Source organism: Salpingoeca rosetta, assembly GCF_000188695.1.
Source record: "Salpingoeca rosetta unplaced genomic scaffold supercont1.24, whole genome shotgun sequence".
Taxonomy (NCBI): Eukaryota; class Choanoflagellata; order Craspedida; family Salpingoecidae; genus Salpingoeca; species Salpingoeca rosetta.
The window spans coordinates 656,170-671,593 of NW_004754910.1; the positions used below are offsets into that span (position 1 = coordinate 656,170).

The 15,424-nt window shown below is 55.7% G+C and overlaps 3 protein-coding genes across 3 annotated transcripts; 1 reads left to right on the top strand and 2 right to left on the bottom strand.

Moving 5' to 3' along the window:
- Positions 1-44: 44 nt before the first annotated feature.
- Positions 45-1,131, bottom strand: PTSG_08646 (dimethylargininase). The gene has a single exon (XM_004990379.1). It carries the CDS (start codon positions 1,105-1,107, stop codon positions 118-120), a length of 990 nt encoding a protein of 329 aa, XP_004990436.1. The 5' UTR covers positions 1,108-1,131; the 3' UTR covers positions 45-117.
- Positions 1,132-1,423: 292 nt separating this feature from the next.
- On the top strand, positions 1,424-6,903 carry PTSG_08647 (uncharacterized protein; the record flags this gene model as incomplete). Its single annotated transcript, XM_004990380.1, has 13 exons — positions 1,424-1,906; positions 2,247-2,625; positions 2,969-3,059; positions 3,539-3,670; positions 4,062-4,203; positions 4,430-4,493; positions 4,695-4,765; positions 5,073-5,225; positions 5,489-5,591; positions 5,819-5,890; positions 6,094-6,219; positions 6,394-6,484; positions 6,762-6,903. 13 exons carry the CDS (start codon positions 1,424-1,426, stop codon positions 6,901-6,903), a joined length of 2,049 nt encoding a protein of 682 aa, XP_004990437.1.
- A 647-nt stretch (positions 6,904-7,550) lies between these two features.
- PTSG_08648 (uncharacterized protein) lies at positions 7,551-14,724 on the bottom strand. Its single transcript, XM_004990381.1, has 3 exons — positions 14,085-14,724; positions 13,627-13,827; positions 7,551-13,336 (listed from the first exon to the last, which is right to left on the bottom strand). The coding sequence occupies exons 1-3, from the start codon at positions 14,574-14,576 to the stop codon at positions 7,580-7,582; spliced, it is 6,450 nt and encodes a 2,149-aa protein (XP_004990438.1). The 5' UTR covers positions 14,577-14,724; the 3' UTR covers positions 7,551-7,579.
- Positions 14,725-15,424: the final 700 nt, after the last annotated feature.

Consider the following 15,424-nt stretch of genomic DNA (forward strand, 5'->3'; position numbering starts at 1 on the left):
ACACGCACACACACACCACACACACACACACACACACACACACACACACACACACACACACACACAGACAGACATGCACCTTACACGCAGCGTTGCGCCACCACTGCTCGGTGACGTTCACGCGCTCCTGACGGGGATGACTATGGAGCAGCAGGTGAGAGCACCATCCGCCTTCTGCGCTTCAAAGTTCTCAACAAAGATGGGCCGCACTTCCCCCGACGGGCCTTTGCACAACCGTGAGAGGCTATCGTCGCCACGCTGTGTGTGATACAAACAATCGCCTATGCGGAGAATGTTCGCGGCATTCAAAGCCGTGAAGACCACGGGTGGGACCGCCAGCCCACGCTCTTCCAGCGATGCGGTGATGGATGCCCACGCACTGCGCCCGTCGTCCGTGTCCGCGGCAACAAACCCGAGATCAGGGCCCGCCCACGTCACGACCGACTTGAGGTGCAACGAGTTTGCACCTAGGTGGATGGGGACGACCCGGAAACTCCCAGTACCATGCACGCCAGTCTCTCGCTCAAAGGCCGCCTGCAATGCGCGGTGGCCCAGCTCGTTGGTTCGTGTGGACACGCCGACGTACATGGCGTTGTCCGTGGTGAGGACGTCCCCGCCGTCGCAGGTAGCATCTGGCCACCGCTCACGCATTACGTGAATCGTATGCAGATCCGCGACCTCACTGTGCTGCTGTTGCTGTTGCTGCTGCTGTTGCTGCTGCTGTTGCTGCTGCTGTTGTTGTTGTGCCTTTGTCTCTTCCAATAGTTTGGTGACGGCGGCCAGCGTGGCCGCCTCCTCGCCCTTTCTCGAATCCGCCCCAGGGTTGGTGATGACGCAGGTGCCGTTGGCGACCACGGCCGTGTCCTCGATGAACATGCAGTCTGGAAACCGCTCGTCTGCGTCCAGCTCAACGACGCGCGCCACGTGTGGGTTGAGCCGCAGCTGCTCCACATACGCTGCATGCTCCGTCACTGCCCTGTCCACATCAATCCTCAATGCCTCCGCCGCATCCTCGTCGTTCGTGGCGTTGCTGCTCGCGTAGTGCTGCAACGCCTCTGTAAATGACCTTGGCACGCGCCGCGTCAAGCACACCACCCGTCTCATCATTGTGTGTGTGTGTGTGTGTGTGTTTGGAGGGGGGGATCGACTGATCGAGTGAGTGAGCAGCAACACAGACGGACGTGTGTGATGTGTGTGATGATTGTTGCTTCACTTCTTTGAGTCCTTTCCCACCAAAGTTTGGACGATCTGTTGGCATCGTTCATAATTATCGCACCAGCAGCCGCAACCAACAACAACTTTTTTTTGACGAGGCAACAGCACAGCCTGCGCTCGCACCACAAACACAAACATAACCCCCCGCCCCCCCCCCCTCCTCATCTCATCTCATCTCAGCTCAGCTCACCTCGCCTATCGTGCAAGCATGGGGGACAGCCAGGATCTACACCACACGCCGTCGCTACACGCAAGCGATGCGGTGCCCACAGCTGAAGCACCAGTGCAGGGAAAACCGCCGCCGCTTCTGCAGCAGCATTTGCAGCCACCGCAGTCTGCTGTGCCGGGGCTCTTTGATGCAGACACGGTGGATGCGCCCATGTCGGCTTCGTCAGAGGAGCGCGCGAGAACCACGCTCTTCAACACCATCGCCAACGCAAACATCAGCCCTCCACCGTCCTCATCGGCCCTTGCCAGCTCCGACTTTGAGGCTCCCGACAGCGAGCAGCTCACGCCGCTTTCGCCGCTTTCGCCGCCCGAAACCACAACTGCTGCAGCCACACCCGCGGAGGTGACGACGGCTGAGCAGCCCAAAGCGACCCCAAGCACGGCACACGCAGCGCAGCAAAACGGCTCGGGCATCCTCAAAGCACGCGGCTCGCCATCGCCTCCTCGTCGTCGCAACGCCTCGGTGAGCGGGAATGGTGCTGCTGATGGCGATGCGTGCTGGTGATAGGTGATAGTGACGATGGTATTGATGCATGGTGGTGTTAGTGATGATGAAGCAGTGTGCGATACACATGTGGGTTGCTTGTGTTGCAGTGAGCACAGCAGCGTGTAGCTGTTGTTGGTGCACTTTGAGCAAGCCCCTTGCACTGCTTTTTTGATACATGTTCGTCAACTGCGTACTCGTACCAAACGGCACAACATTCGCTTGATCTCCTGCTTGTGCTTCTTCTCCCTCTGCCGCATGACATCATTCCTCACACGCTACTCGTGGTTGAATGTTGCGCTGCCTTGGCTCACCACAGAACGTAAGCTTCTCGCTCAAACCGACGCTGGTCACGGACACATCCCCCACCGCAGCACACTCCACGTCACACTCCTCCTCCTCCTCCTCCTCGTCTCCTTCGTCTGCCACACCGCCTGCGCAACGGCCAGGCTCGCAGTCGCCACCATCGCCACCGTCACCGCCCTCTCCGTCCCACGATGAGGCCTCCTCCGCATCCCACGATGGCCGCTGGGCAAACATGCGCGCGCGGTTCAGCCCGTGGAACCGGCTGCTGTTTGCACTTGGTCGACAGCCCGCCGTGCGCCCGCAGGAGTCGCTCGAGGACGACGAGTACGAGTATGGAGATGACTATGACGATGAGGACGGCGATGAGGAGAGTGGAGGCGACTCCCAAGGCGGTAAGGATTTTTTTTGGACGACGCGCGACGGATGGATGCGTGCTGTGTGCGATTGTGACTGTGTGTGTGTGTGTGTGATTTTGATTGTACGTGTGATTGTGATTGTGCGCGCGCACTTTTTGTGTGTTCTGTGTGGTTGGAGGCACTCCCTCCTGTTTCTTGCAAGTGCCAATCGCCATGTTGACTTCAGAAGCACACGCACGATACACACACACAAACACACGCACATACACACACGCACATACACACACACACACTGACACATACACTCACTCACTGACACAAACACTCACGCACTGACTCGCTCCTGTGTTGTGTTCTCTACAACAACTAACATGCGCAGGCGACAGTGCCGGGAGCGATGGTGCACTTGGCACGAGCTACGGCAACGACGTGCAGCTGTGCCCGCACACGCAGCAGCACACCGTGGATCTGTGCGCACTCCCACCAGCTAACGGCACCACCACCACCACCACCACCACCAGCAGCGGCAGTGCTAATGGCAATGGCAATGGAGGTGTGGAGGACCACCAAGCCCATGCACTGCATGCACATGCACGAGGCAGCGTCGAGTTTGTGGGGCACCAGGGCAGCAGGCGCAAGTGAGGCAACTGTGTTGTGTTCGCAGTGGGGCGTCGCAAGGACGATGATGGGTTTATTCTGCTGCATGTTGCCTCCCTGTCTTTTGAGGCCATCACACCACATGAGGAGTGACCACAATGACGACACCGCATATCACACCACATCGCACCACACACACGCACACACACATGCACACACACGACACACACACACACACACACACACACACACACACACACACACACACACACACACACACACACACACACACACACACACACACACACACACTCACACACCGTGTGACACCCCCCCCCCCAATCACGACCAGGAAGAACCAGAACCTGAAGCGGCGGCGGCGGCGGAGTCGGATGAACATGCTGCCGAAGCACACCGTCGGGCTCGACTGGATGCAGGTCATGCGCACGCGCACGCAACTCCTCAACCAGCAGTTCTCTGCAAAGTAAGCGCGCATGTGTTGTGTGTGTGTGTTTGTGTGTGTGTGCGTGTGTGTATTTGTGTGCGAACGTGTGTACATGTAGAAGAGCGTGTTGGGGGGGGGGGCATCGTGTGTCTTGGTGCTGATGTTTCCCGTGTTATTGTTGTCTTACACACACACACGCACATACACACACGCACATACACACACGCACACACACACACACACACACACACACACACACACACACACACACACACACACACACACACACACACACACACACACACACACACACACACACACACACACACACACACACACCACATGCGTTATTCCCCTCTTCACCGAAATCAATCACCACCACAACTCATGTCATCAACCACCACCACCACCACCGCTTCGCTTGAACCAGCATGAACCTTGTGTTCGTTGCGCTTGAGTCGTCGTGGGTGTATCTTGCGCTGTTTTATTTCGCAGGCGTGTTTCTTGCCGCCACCATCCTCGCTGCGCTGTTCTACGCCTGCGAGTGCCGGGAGTCCCTCGACTTTGGACGCGTGAGTACGTGTGTGTGTGAGTGAGTGTGAGTGTGTGTGTGTGTGAGTGTGTGTGTGTGTGTGAGTGTGAGTGTGTGTGTGTGTGCGTGGGAGTGTGTGTGTGTGTGCGTGTTTGTTAGTGAGTGGGTACATCTGTGTATATGAGCGGGCTGTGCTACTGTCGTCCTCGGTTTAACGGCTCATACCAGTGTGACCCTTCACTTCCGTGTCATCGCCACCACAACAGGTGCTCCTCCTCGTTGCCCAGCAGATCATGACGGGCCCCGCCTTCATCGAATCTGGCGACATTGGTGAGGCGATGATGATGATGATTCATGGTGGTTGTGGTGATGATGATGATGATGATGATGATGATGATGATGATGATCGTTGATGTTGTTACAGACGAGTTGGTTGCCTCAATGTGCGTTCGTCACCTCTCATCAAGCACTCATCGTTTTCCTCCCCACCTTCCCCAACACATGCACGCACAAACTCGACATCGTCTTCAGCAACCCCCGACCTCTCCCACGGCTGTATCATCCTTGGGTTTCTCAGCTCAACCACAACAATCATCTTCCAGGTGCGTGCGTGCGTGCGTGCGTGTGTGCGCCTGCTGTGCGTGCGTGTGTGTGTGTGATGCGAACTGAATGCCGTGAAAAGTGAAGTTTCGTTGCCTTTGTTGATGTGTGAACGAGGCATATAGTTCAACACTTGGTAGCACATCATGTGCCATGTATCGTGGATATGACATGGGTCCCATCATGTTGACAGTTTCCTATCACCCCCCACATGCCATCACCCTGACGCCGCCACACACCACATCGTGTTCATCGGCCCTTTTCCTTTCTCTCCCTCACACCCATTGTTCCGTGCTGCATCCACGCCAGGCGTTTTTGTTGTCGATGGCGGTGCGCAAACTGATGAAACCCAGGACGGCCATTACGTTCACGCGCAAGCTCGTCGTCAACACCCGTGATGGTGTCCCGTGCCTGCAGGCACGCATCCTCAACCTCAGGGGGAACCTCATCTCAGATGTGCAGGTGAGTATGCGTGCAAGTTTGTGTGTGTATGTGTGCGTGTGTGCATGTGTGTGCATGTGTGTGCATGTGTGTGCATGTGTGCATGTGTGTGCATGTGTGTATGTGTGTGTGTGTGTGCGCGTGTTTGAACTGAGGTGTGAGCTCACTGTGTGCATGTTTGCGAACCTGATGGGACAACACGTGCGGCCATTGAAGCATACGCACTGCTCGTGTCATGCCACGTACTCACTGCTGTCTTGCCATCGCCACACCTGCCATTTCAGGTGAATGCGACGCGGTCACGCCGTGTGCGCACGCGCGAGGGCGAGAACTACTACAAGATTGAAAAGCTCAAATTCGAAGGACCACACATGATGAAGTTTCCTGGTGGGTCATACGAGGAAGGCTGTTGCGCTCGGAATGTGGTGTTATGGCGTGCTGACTTGTTGGCAATGCACACACGTTGCACTGACGGACAATGGACGGAGAGGAGCTTGTATGCTTGTGTGCTTGTGTGCTTGTTTGCTTGTGTGCTTGCGTGCTTGTGCAATGCGTGTCATCACGCTTGTTGTCCACGCTCACGCCGACGTACACCAACGTATCCATGCTTACAGGCATTTTCACCCATCGCATCGACGAAAGCAGCCCCCTGTACGAGGAGTTTAGCAAGAAGAGCTTCGTTGGAGGTGCGTGAAGTGTGCATGCCATCACTGCTGCGTGCTCCTCGCTGCATGTGCTTGTGACTGCATGTGGATATCGATTGCGCCAGAATCTGCTATTCTTTTCTTGCGATTTCTGCTGGCTGTTGCTTGCAAGCAAGCAAATACGGCGACGACAATCATGTTGTATCACCACCATGTAATGCGTCAACTCTGCTGCGTGCCTGCAGGCTTTGTGTGGGTGGAGTTCACAGGATATGACCACGTGTTGACGGAGCAGGTGCATCAGCTGTGGCTGTTTGAACTTCCCGGCGACGTCATGCCGTGTAGCCGCTTTGCCGACATGGTGGTCAAAGGTGCGTGCAAGTGCTTGTGCGTGCAAGTGCTTGTGAGTGCGTTTGCATGTGCATGAGCACGCGTGTATGGAAATGAGCACGCGTGTTCGTGAGTGCACTTTGTGTGTGATCGAGTAAGTGCGCCACCTTACCCAATTCTGCATGCCCATTTCAACCTGCAACAATCCACAACAGGCACAACGGAGGCCATCACCGATGGCACATACCGCATGATTATCAACATGGCAAACTTCAACAAGATTGTTCGCCTTCACTCCAACTCACAGTACGCAAACTTGATTTTGAATGGGTGGCAGGCATCTGCTTCACCATACACAACAATTAAAAGGGCACACACAATCACGCATTCGCACGCACACACACACATACACACACACGCACACACACACACACGCGCGCGCACACACACACACACACACACTCTCTCTTTCTCTTTCTCTCTCTCTCTCTCTCTCTCTCTCTCTCTCTCTCTCTCTCTTTCTCTCTCTGTCTCTGTCTCTCTCTCTATCTCTCTCTCTCACACACACACACACACCGTGTAGGTGTTGTAAGCTGTGCCGGACTGGGTGTCCATTTGGCAGCCAGGCACAGCGGCGAGCAACCCTCGGCGAACGGGATGCAGGTGCACTCTCACGGGGCACACCGAGGAACGAAGAAGCAGCTCCTGATGAGAAGAAGCACTGAGCTGAGCAGCACAAGTGAACAGTCGCCTGATCTCTTATCATGTGCATGTGAGTGCAAGCGTTTTCACAGCGTAAGATGTGTTGTGTGGTGTGTCAACATAACTTAATGTCATGTCACACAAGGTTGGTGCATATGTATGGTTTTTTTCATGTTGGTCTGCACATGAATGGCGGCGTTGTAACGTGCAAGGGTGTCGTTGTGCCGGGAATTTGCATTCCACAACAACGTGTCTGCTGCTGTTTCAACAATGTGTGCTTGCACGTGGTGTTGTTCTCATGCAATATGCTGCGTGGAAGGTTTTATTTGATTCCTTTCCCCCTCTCTTGTTTTGCTGAAGTGAACATAAAAGGGACGCACTGGGGGCAGTGCTTTGAACGCAAAGATGACATATGTGCAACATAAAAGTAAGCAAGGTTAAGAGCTCCTTGATGTCACATTGAATTCTCGAAAGAGTGAAGTTGCGCAACCGACATGAAGTCACGGCTGCATGCCAACGAGCGGCCAAGCATGAGGAACGGGCGAAAGTGGGGATGGGGGACAGGAAAAGAAACAAAACGAGGCAAACCAACGCAACACACACACACACACACACACACACACACACACACACACACACACACACACACACACACACACACACACACACACACACACACACACACACACACACACAGAATCAGGCGCACCAGGAATCGGTGCAGCGTGGAGGACAATTCACCGTGGTGACGCCAGTGTTTGATGGAGGGCATAAACAAGAGCCCAGTCCTTGGCAGTCAATGTTGAATAGCTGATCATTCCACCGCAGGTCAATTTCGCCATTAATGGCCGTCACGCCACTGAAGTCAATTGACGTCAACAGGTTCATGCTAACGTTCACCATGCCATCGACAGCCGTCACCATCTGCAAGTCGAAACGTGTGAGCATATTGTCGCTCAGATCGAGGGGCCCGTCGATGCTCGACACGCGTCCAAGGTCCACCGACGTCAGGGCCGCATGCACGCTCAACATTGTCAGCGAGCCGAGGTCGCCAAAGTTGAGGTCGCTGAGATTCGGGTTGTTGCTCAGGTCAAGCTCGCTGACGCTTGTCACCGCACCCATGTGCAGCGCTATGAGCTGGTTGTCGCTCAGATAGACGGCGCCAATGCTTGTGAGCGAGGGGTACTGGCTCAAATCAAGGGCAGTCAAGTTGTTGAATCTGAGGTCGAGTTCCTCGGGGATGCTCTCAAGTCCAGCAAAGTCGACAGATAGGAGCTGGTTGTGGCGCAGCTCAACAGAACGGGTCACCGCAGTCACGTCCCCAAAGGACACAGCTGTCACCGGGCTGTACGATACAAACAGGCTGTAGATGGAGGTCATGTGCCCAAGGTCCACGCTGGTGAGGTCCGTGTGCGACAGAATAATGTTTGAGGAAATGCTGGCCGAACCGAAATTAATGTACTTGAGGGCGCAAAACCGCACGAGAAGACTGCTCTGCATTCGCCCGAGCCCGCCAAGGTCCACTGACGTCAGCCCTGGGTTGTATTCGATGGTCAGGTACCCCATTCTCGAAACACCAGACACGTTCACAAATCTCAGGTCGTTGCTGCTGAAGTCCAGGGGCCGGAGGATGGTGGGTGGGCCAACAATGTGCAGGCCCTTGAGGTCTCGCTCGGAGAAATCAAGAATGTCATAGCTGTCCACCGCTCCAAGCGCACCAAAATCAAACGTTGTTAGGAGGGGATTGTCGTCAAGCTGGAGGAAAGGAAGGTACGCGTCAACAACGTTGCCAAAGTTGATGGAGGTGAGCTGATTGCTGTACAAAACAAAGTTGTTGGAAATCTTGGTTAGCCGGCCAAAGTCAAAGCGGGTGAGTCGGTTCCGGCTCAAGTACACGGAGGAACCAATGCTGGTGATTTCACCAAAGTCGATGGAGCTGAGCTGGTTGTAGCGCAAGTCGAGGAAACCAGGTATTGTGGTCAGTCGCCCAAAGTTGATGTGCGTCAGCTTGCTGCGCACGGTGACGCTGAAGCTGTAGGACGTGAGTTGTCCAAAGTCCAGCACGGCCAGGTTGGGGCAATCGTCGACTTTGAATCTGTGCAGACTCGTGATCGCGCCAAAGTTCAAGGACGTCAGGTTCTCGTTGTCCGATATGTACAGGTCGGTGAGGTCGACTGTTGTGTTTTCAAACGAGACGGTTGTGAAGGAGTTGCCGCTAAGATCGAGGGATGACATAACGTTCAGGTTGCCCAACTCAATCGCCGTCAAGCGGTTACCGCGTAGGTTAACGTACCCCTCGACGGAGCGAATGTTACCGAAGTTTAGCCTGGGCAAGCTGTTGTCTCTCAAGTCGAGGTTGCCCGAAACCGTTTCAAGCTGCCGAAAGTCCACGTGCGTCAAGCTGTTGCCGCCCAGGTTCACACTGCTAAGTGCAGTCAACAACCCAAAGTTCATTGTCCGCAGCCGCGTGTTGTCGGTGACTGTGACCGATAGCGCAGAAGACAGTTGCCGCAGGTCGAGTGACGTGAGCTTGGTCTCGGAGACGCGGAAGTACCCAGTCTCAGTCACGTTGCGCAGGTTCAGGTATGCCAAGGAGGGTAGCACGAGCGATATGGGGATGTTTGTCAAGGCACCCATGTCCAGAGCAATCAGGGATGGGGCCGAGAATGTCAAGCGCTCAATCTTCGTCACGCCCCCAAACGTCAGCGTTGTCAGGTTGTTGTTTGACAGGTCAGCTTCGTAAATGTATCCAACGTTGTTGAAGTCGAGCGATGTGATTTCATTGTTGTCAATGTTGAGAGTCCTGATGTACGTTGTTTCGTTGGCAAAGCGCAGGGAGCGCAGCATGTTCCCTGATAGTTCGATGGTGAGAGAGCCGGCTCTGGGAAGATGAAGCGACGCCAGCTTGTTGTTGGACAGGTCGAGTGTCAGCGACCGCGACGCGCCCCGCACAGAGCTCAAGTCCACGAAAGTGAGGTTGTTGTTGGGAGCACGAAGCATGGAGATGGAAGTGAGGGACCCAAACTCGAGGGAGGTGAGCATGTTGTCCGAGAAATCAATGCTCAGCGCAGACCGGAGGCCGCGAAGGTTGACGCGTGTGAGGCTCGCGTGCACTTCAAAGTGGCGCTTGAACGCCAGCAGCTGACCAAAGTCGAGCACGGCCAGGTCGGGGTTGTCTGTCAAGTCGATCGTTCCCGCAATCGAGGTGACATTGCCCAAGGAAACCGAGGCGAGGCTGTTGCCCTTGACCAGGAAGTCATCAGGCAGCGACGTGACACCGCGCAGATCAACGGTCGTGAGGCGATTGTAGCTCAGATCCACAACCCCCGCCACAGAAACGAGGCTGCCAAAGTTGATGCGCGTGAGGTACTGCTTAGAAAAGGCGAGGGTTTCCAGGCTTGTCACATGCCCAAGATCGAGTAGCTGCAGCGAGTGCTCGCTGAGGCGGAGGGAGCCCCCCAGCTCGATCAGGGCGCCAAGCCGGAGCTCTCTGATGGGGGTATGTCTCAGGTCAATGTCCCTACCAACGTGCGTGAGCGAGCCAAAGGAAAGGGCACCAATCTGGTTGTAAGCAAGCAAAAGGTTACGGCCAATGCTCTTCAGCTTGCCCAGATCAAGGTATGTGAGGTCGTTCCCGGCCAGGTTGAGGTCTTCTGCGATGTGGGTCAGGTTTACGAATGAGATGGAGGGGAGGTGGTCGAATGTCAGCGTCAGGTGACGATCGACGCGTTCCAGGCCGCCAAGGTCAAGGGAGTTGAGCTCGTTGCCCGTCAGGTACAAGAAGCCAGCAACATGCTTGACACCCTCCATGTGGAAGGTGGAGCCGGTGGAGATTTCGATGGAGGCCTGCATGGTGGGGCTACCAGACGTCACATACGTCACGACGTTGTTGGAGAGTGTAATCTTGTCGCCCACAAAGGACAGCTGGCCAAAGTGAACGGTGTGAATGTTGTTGTCAGCCATGTTCAGGTACCCGTCGATGCTGGTGAGGCTCTCAAAGGTGACCATCGTGAGGAAGTTGCGGGACAACCGAATGCCACCTCCGGTAACCCTCTGCAGACGAGGAAAGTGGATGGCGCGCAGTTTGTTGTAATCGAAATACAGGCCACCGCCATCCACAGCGGTGAGTCGCTCGAGGGTCAGCTCCACCAGCCGCCGCCCGCCCACGATGGCCAAGTCGTCATGCAGCTTCGTGATGTTTCCAAGGTTTACAGTGAGCGGGGTTTGGGAATAGCTGAGGAGCAGCTGTCCCCGAAAATCGCGTACGGACCCAAAGTCGATGCTGGCCAGGTCGGAATTGTACGTGAGGTCGAGGTCACCGGTGATAGACTCCAAGCCGGCGCACACAAACTCAGTCAGCTGGTTGTGGCTCATATCGAGGGTGCCCTCAATTTTGGTCAGGTCACCAAAGTCAATGCTGGAAGTGAGGGCGTTGTAGGCCAGGGACAGACCGCCGTTAAGAACAGCGACAAGCCCAACCAGGTGAAGCGCCGTGAGATCGCTCTGTTCCAGCTGAAAGCCCGAGGACAGGACTTGACCTTGTGCAAACTGGATTGTGGTGAGCGGGTTGCCGGAGAGGTCAATTGCGCCACCCAAGTAGCCTGCAGCAGCAAAGTCAACCAAGGTGATGTCGTTGTTCCTCAGATAGACGGTTCCACCAATGTGAGCGATGTTGCCAAATGACAAGGATGTGAGCTTGTTCGACGACAGGAAGATGCTGCCCTCAACTGTTGTCAATTTGCCAAAGTTGATGCTCGTTAGCTGGCCACTCCCGCCCGTGACCGTTCTCACGGATGTCAGCTGGCCGTAGTCGATGGAGGCGAGGGATGGGTTGTGGCCCCAGAACATGTCGCCGTCAACAAGGGACACACTGCCCAGGTCAATTGTCGTGAGGTCGTTGTCGCGTAGGTCAAGGTCACCACCAATGCTGAGGAGATTCTCCAGCGTCAGCGACCGCAGGTTGTTGTTGTGCAGATCAAGCTCACCACCCACAGTCTCCAGCGAGCCGAGGTCGATGGACTTGAGGTTGTTGCAACCGGAGACGCTGAATGCGCTTGTGACGCTGTGCAAGCCGTCGATACGGAGCGAGGTGGCGCGGTTGCCGTTTGCCGCGAAGTTCGCAATGCTAACCTGCCCACCAAAGCGAATGGATGTGAGGGCATTACCGCTGAGTGAAACGGAGCCCGTCACGGAAGTGACCCCGCGCAAGTCGAGCTCGGTGAGCTGGTTGTGGCTCAGGTGGATCCCCCCTGCAATGCTGGTAACACCACCAAAGTCAACGGTCGTGAGCACGTTGTTGTTGAGCAGCAAATTGCCGCCAATGCTGGTGAGGGCCTGAAGGTCAAGCTCAGATAGCCTGTTTCCTTGCAGGTCGACGCTGCCTTCAATGCTCACGAGGTGGGGCAGCAGCACGCGCACGAGGCGGCCGTTTGCGGTCAGGGAGCCGTTCAGCGATGTCAACGCGTTCAAGTTGAGCGTGACGAGGTTGGGGTTGCCCTGCAGGTGCAAGTGGCCCTGGAGCTGCGTCAGTGGGCCCAAGTCGACGATGGTCAGCGCGTTGTCGCGCAGATCGAGGTCTCCACGGATGAGAGCAAGGTTCCCGCCAGGAGAGTTTGTGAACGACGCAAGGCGGTTGTTTTTGAGGGAGAAGCTGCCACCAACTGCGGTGAGATCCGTACTCCAGGCGTAGGTCAACAGGCGATTGTTGTCGACGTTGATGCTGCCGTCGATCGTGGTGATGGTGTTGAGGTTGAGGTGGGTGAGGCGGTTGTTCCTGACGAACACGTCCCCAGCAACATGGGTAAGGGCGGAAAAGTCCAGGGTAGTGATGGCGTTGTTGTCGAGGAAGATACCGCCGATGGACGCGATGTCCAGAAAGTCGACAACGGTCAGGCGATTGTTGGTCAGGTTGAGGATGCCTCGGATGGCTGTGAGGCGACCAAAATCCACGAGCTCGACAACGCCGTCTGGCCCTACGACGTCTTCTTCGATAAGCCGAACGTGCCCAAAGTGAAGGTTTGGCTGCTGCCACGTGATGAGCACGGAGCCGGTGACTTTGCGCAAGTCGTAAAACTCCGTGCAGCAGCAGTTGTCCACCTCAGACGCCTTGGTCAAGTTGTTCTTTCGAAACTGGTTGCGTGTGTACGGGTCCAGGCAATCGAGCCGCATGCCGCTGGGCGATGACGGGGATGAAGAGGAGGACGAGGCCACGGTGGTGACGGCGACAGGCACGCCAACGATGATGGCAAGGCCCAAAACGGCAATCAAAACAGCGAGCAAGAAGCGGCGCTTGCACAGGGGTTGCTCTTTGCCCACAAGCAGGTACTCCATCTCACTTGAATGGTCGTTGTTCACCTCGCTTCCACGATGTGAAGGGGTGGCAGAGGCAGCGGAGGTGCGAGAGGTGGCCGTGATGGCTTGGGCTTGAGCTGGCGTCGCAGTGTTACCGCTCCTCGTCTTCTGGTGCATTTGGTGCATTGACAAGGGAGTTGTGAGAATGTTGTTGGGTTGGGCCCCCGGGGGGAGGGGTTTTGTGCCTTGTGCTTTGTGCTTTGTGTGTGTGTGTGTGTGTGTGTGTGTGTGCTTTGTGCTTTGTGCTTTGTGTGTGTGTGTGTGTGTGTGTGTGTGCTTTGTGCTTTGTGCTTTGTGCTTTGTGTGTGTGTGTGTGTGTGTGCTTTGTGCTTTGTGCTTTGTGTGTGTGTGTGTGTGTGTGCGTGTGTGCGTGTGTGTATGCAGCCGTTTCTGACCTGTGCTTGTTGCTCCGCAGTGTGCACGTGAGTGGTTGTGCCAGGATGGCTTTCGGCATCGGCTGTGCTGAGGTAGCGCAATGCTTGGTCGACTGTGCGGCATGGCACTGGCAATAAAGCACCATCAACCAAGAATTGGTCGTTGTCCTCGCTCCACTGCACAGCGTGCTGCTGCATGACCCCGTGCTTGTCCGGGACTCCCTGCATTCATGGAGATGCGCACAGACCCAAGCCATGTGTGTGTGTGTGTGTGTGTGTGCAGGTGTGTGTAGGTGTAGGTGTGTGTGTGTGTGTGAGTGCTCTGGTCATTCGGGAACATGACCGCAGTTACTCGCACACAGAGGCAGGCGTGGCAGGTAGTATGTGCATGGTGGTTGTGCGTGCTTGTGTTGTGCCTCGTTTGTGAGCGGCTTGTGCGAAGGCGAACAAACACGAACAAACGAACAAACAGGACAGACCAAATTGATGACAGGGGCGCTTGCACCGCTTGCAGCACTGGGTTGCTGTTGTTGTTGGTCTGCGTCTGCAGTCAAGGGTACAGACGAAGAGGGAGTTTGTGTCATGCGCTGTGGTTGCTCTTGCATTTCCACCTCACTAGTTTCCTGTCCATCCTCCAAGTCCCCAGCTTGGACGTATTGGTGTTGGAGGAACTCCGCCATGTTTGGGATCGTTGCATGTGTACGGGCATCAGGTGATGCGTTGGTGTTGTTTGCATTGGTGGCCACGCTGGAAAGGCTGGAAGGTTGCCGTGAGGCGGGTCCTACTCCTTCTGCTGGTTGTGCTGGGGAGTGTGCGGCACGCTGAACGCTAAACGGGGTTTCGGCTGTCTGTGTAGGCGTGTTGTCTGTGTCCTGCAGAGGTGTGTCCGCTGCTGTCCTATCATCGGCAGAACAGGAGCGGTCTGCCGGGCGACGTGGTCCGCCACCGCGTTCATCAGTTCCGTCGTTCATGTTGACTCGCTGCCTGCCGCGAATGAATCGAGGGAGGCGGGCTGCGTGAGCGTGCTGGGGAGTTCTGGCACGTCAATGCAGGCAGTGGCAAGAAGCACAGCAAGGTGTTGTATGAGTTAGGGTGAGCACAGCAAGGTGTTGTATGAGTTAGGGTGAGCGGTGGCAGGGTGGCGGCAGCGAAAAGGCGAGGTTGTTTGTTGGCGCACGGCGTGCCTGATTGGCGCGAAATTTATTGGAAAATTTACACAGCGGTCGACAATTCCCACCATTGCCTGCACGCATGCACGACCCAAGAAAGGGAAAGTGCGTGACATGACATGACATGACTGGATGACTGTTGGGCCAGCCGCGAAAGAAGAAGAGCAAAACGACAGGGCTTGCTTGAGGGAAGAAGCAAAAGCACTTAAGATTTGAGCTTGGGGTGCTTGGTATGATGTTGATGTGAGAAGAAAAGGGAACAGCCGAGCTTGCGTGGACAAGAGGTCTTCGTTGCCTATGCAGTTATGACACAAACATTCGCACACACACACGCGCAATCACGCGTACACGTACACACGCACGCACACACACACACGCAATCACGCGTACACGTACACACGCACACACACGTACACACGTACACACGCACACACACACACACACGCACACACGCACACACACACACACACACACACACACACACACACACACACACTCTCTCTCTCTCTCTCTCTCTCTCCTCTTGGGCTTGGTGCTACCAAGAACACCTTGAGGTCGCTCTCTGACCGCAGCAAGGGCGTCCACCTCTGCCCTGGAACGCGGGGCTTGTCGGTGAAACTTGTTGCTGCCGAGGCTGATGCACGACAGCG

Coding starts and splice junctions, on each gene's coding strand:
- PTSG_08648 (XM_004990381.1), bottom strand. CDS start 14,576: ATGAACGACGGAACTGATGAACGCGGTGGCGGACCACGTCGCCCGGCA. Junction 13,828..14,084: donor GCGCCCCTGTCATCAATTTG/GTCTGTCCTGTT, acceptor CCATGAATGCAG/GGAGTCCCGGACAAGCACGG. Junction 13,337..13,626: donor CTGCGGAGCAACAAGCACAG/GTCAGAAACGGC, acceptor ATGCACCAGAAG/ACGAGGAGCGGTAACACTGC.
- PTSG_08646 (XM_004990379.1), bottom strand. CDS start 1,107: ATGATGAGACGGGTGGTGTGCTTGACGCGGCGCGTGCCAAGGTCATTT.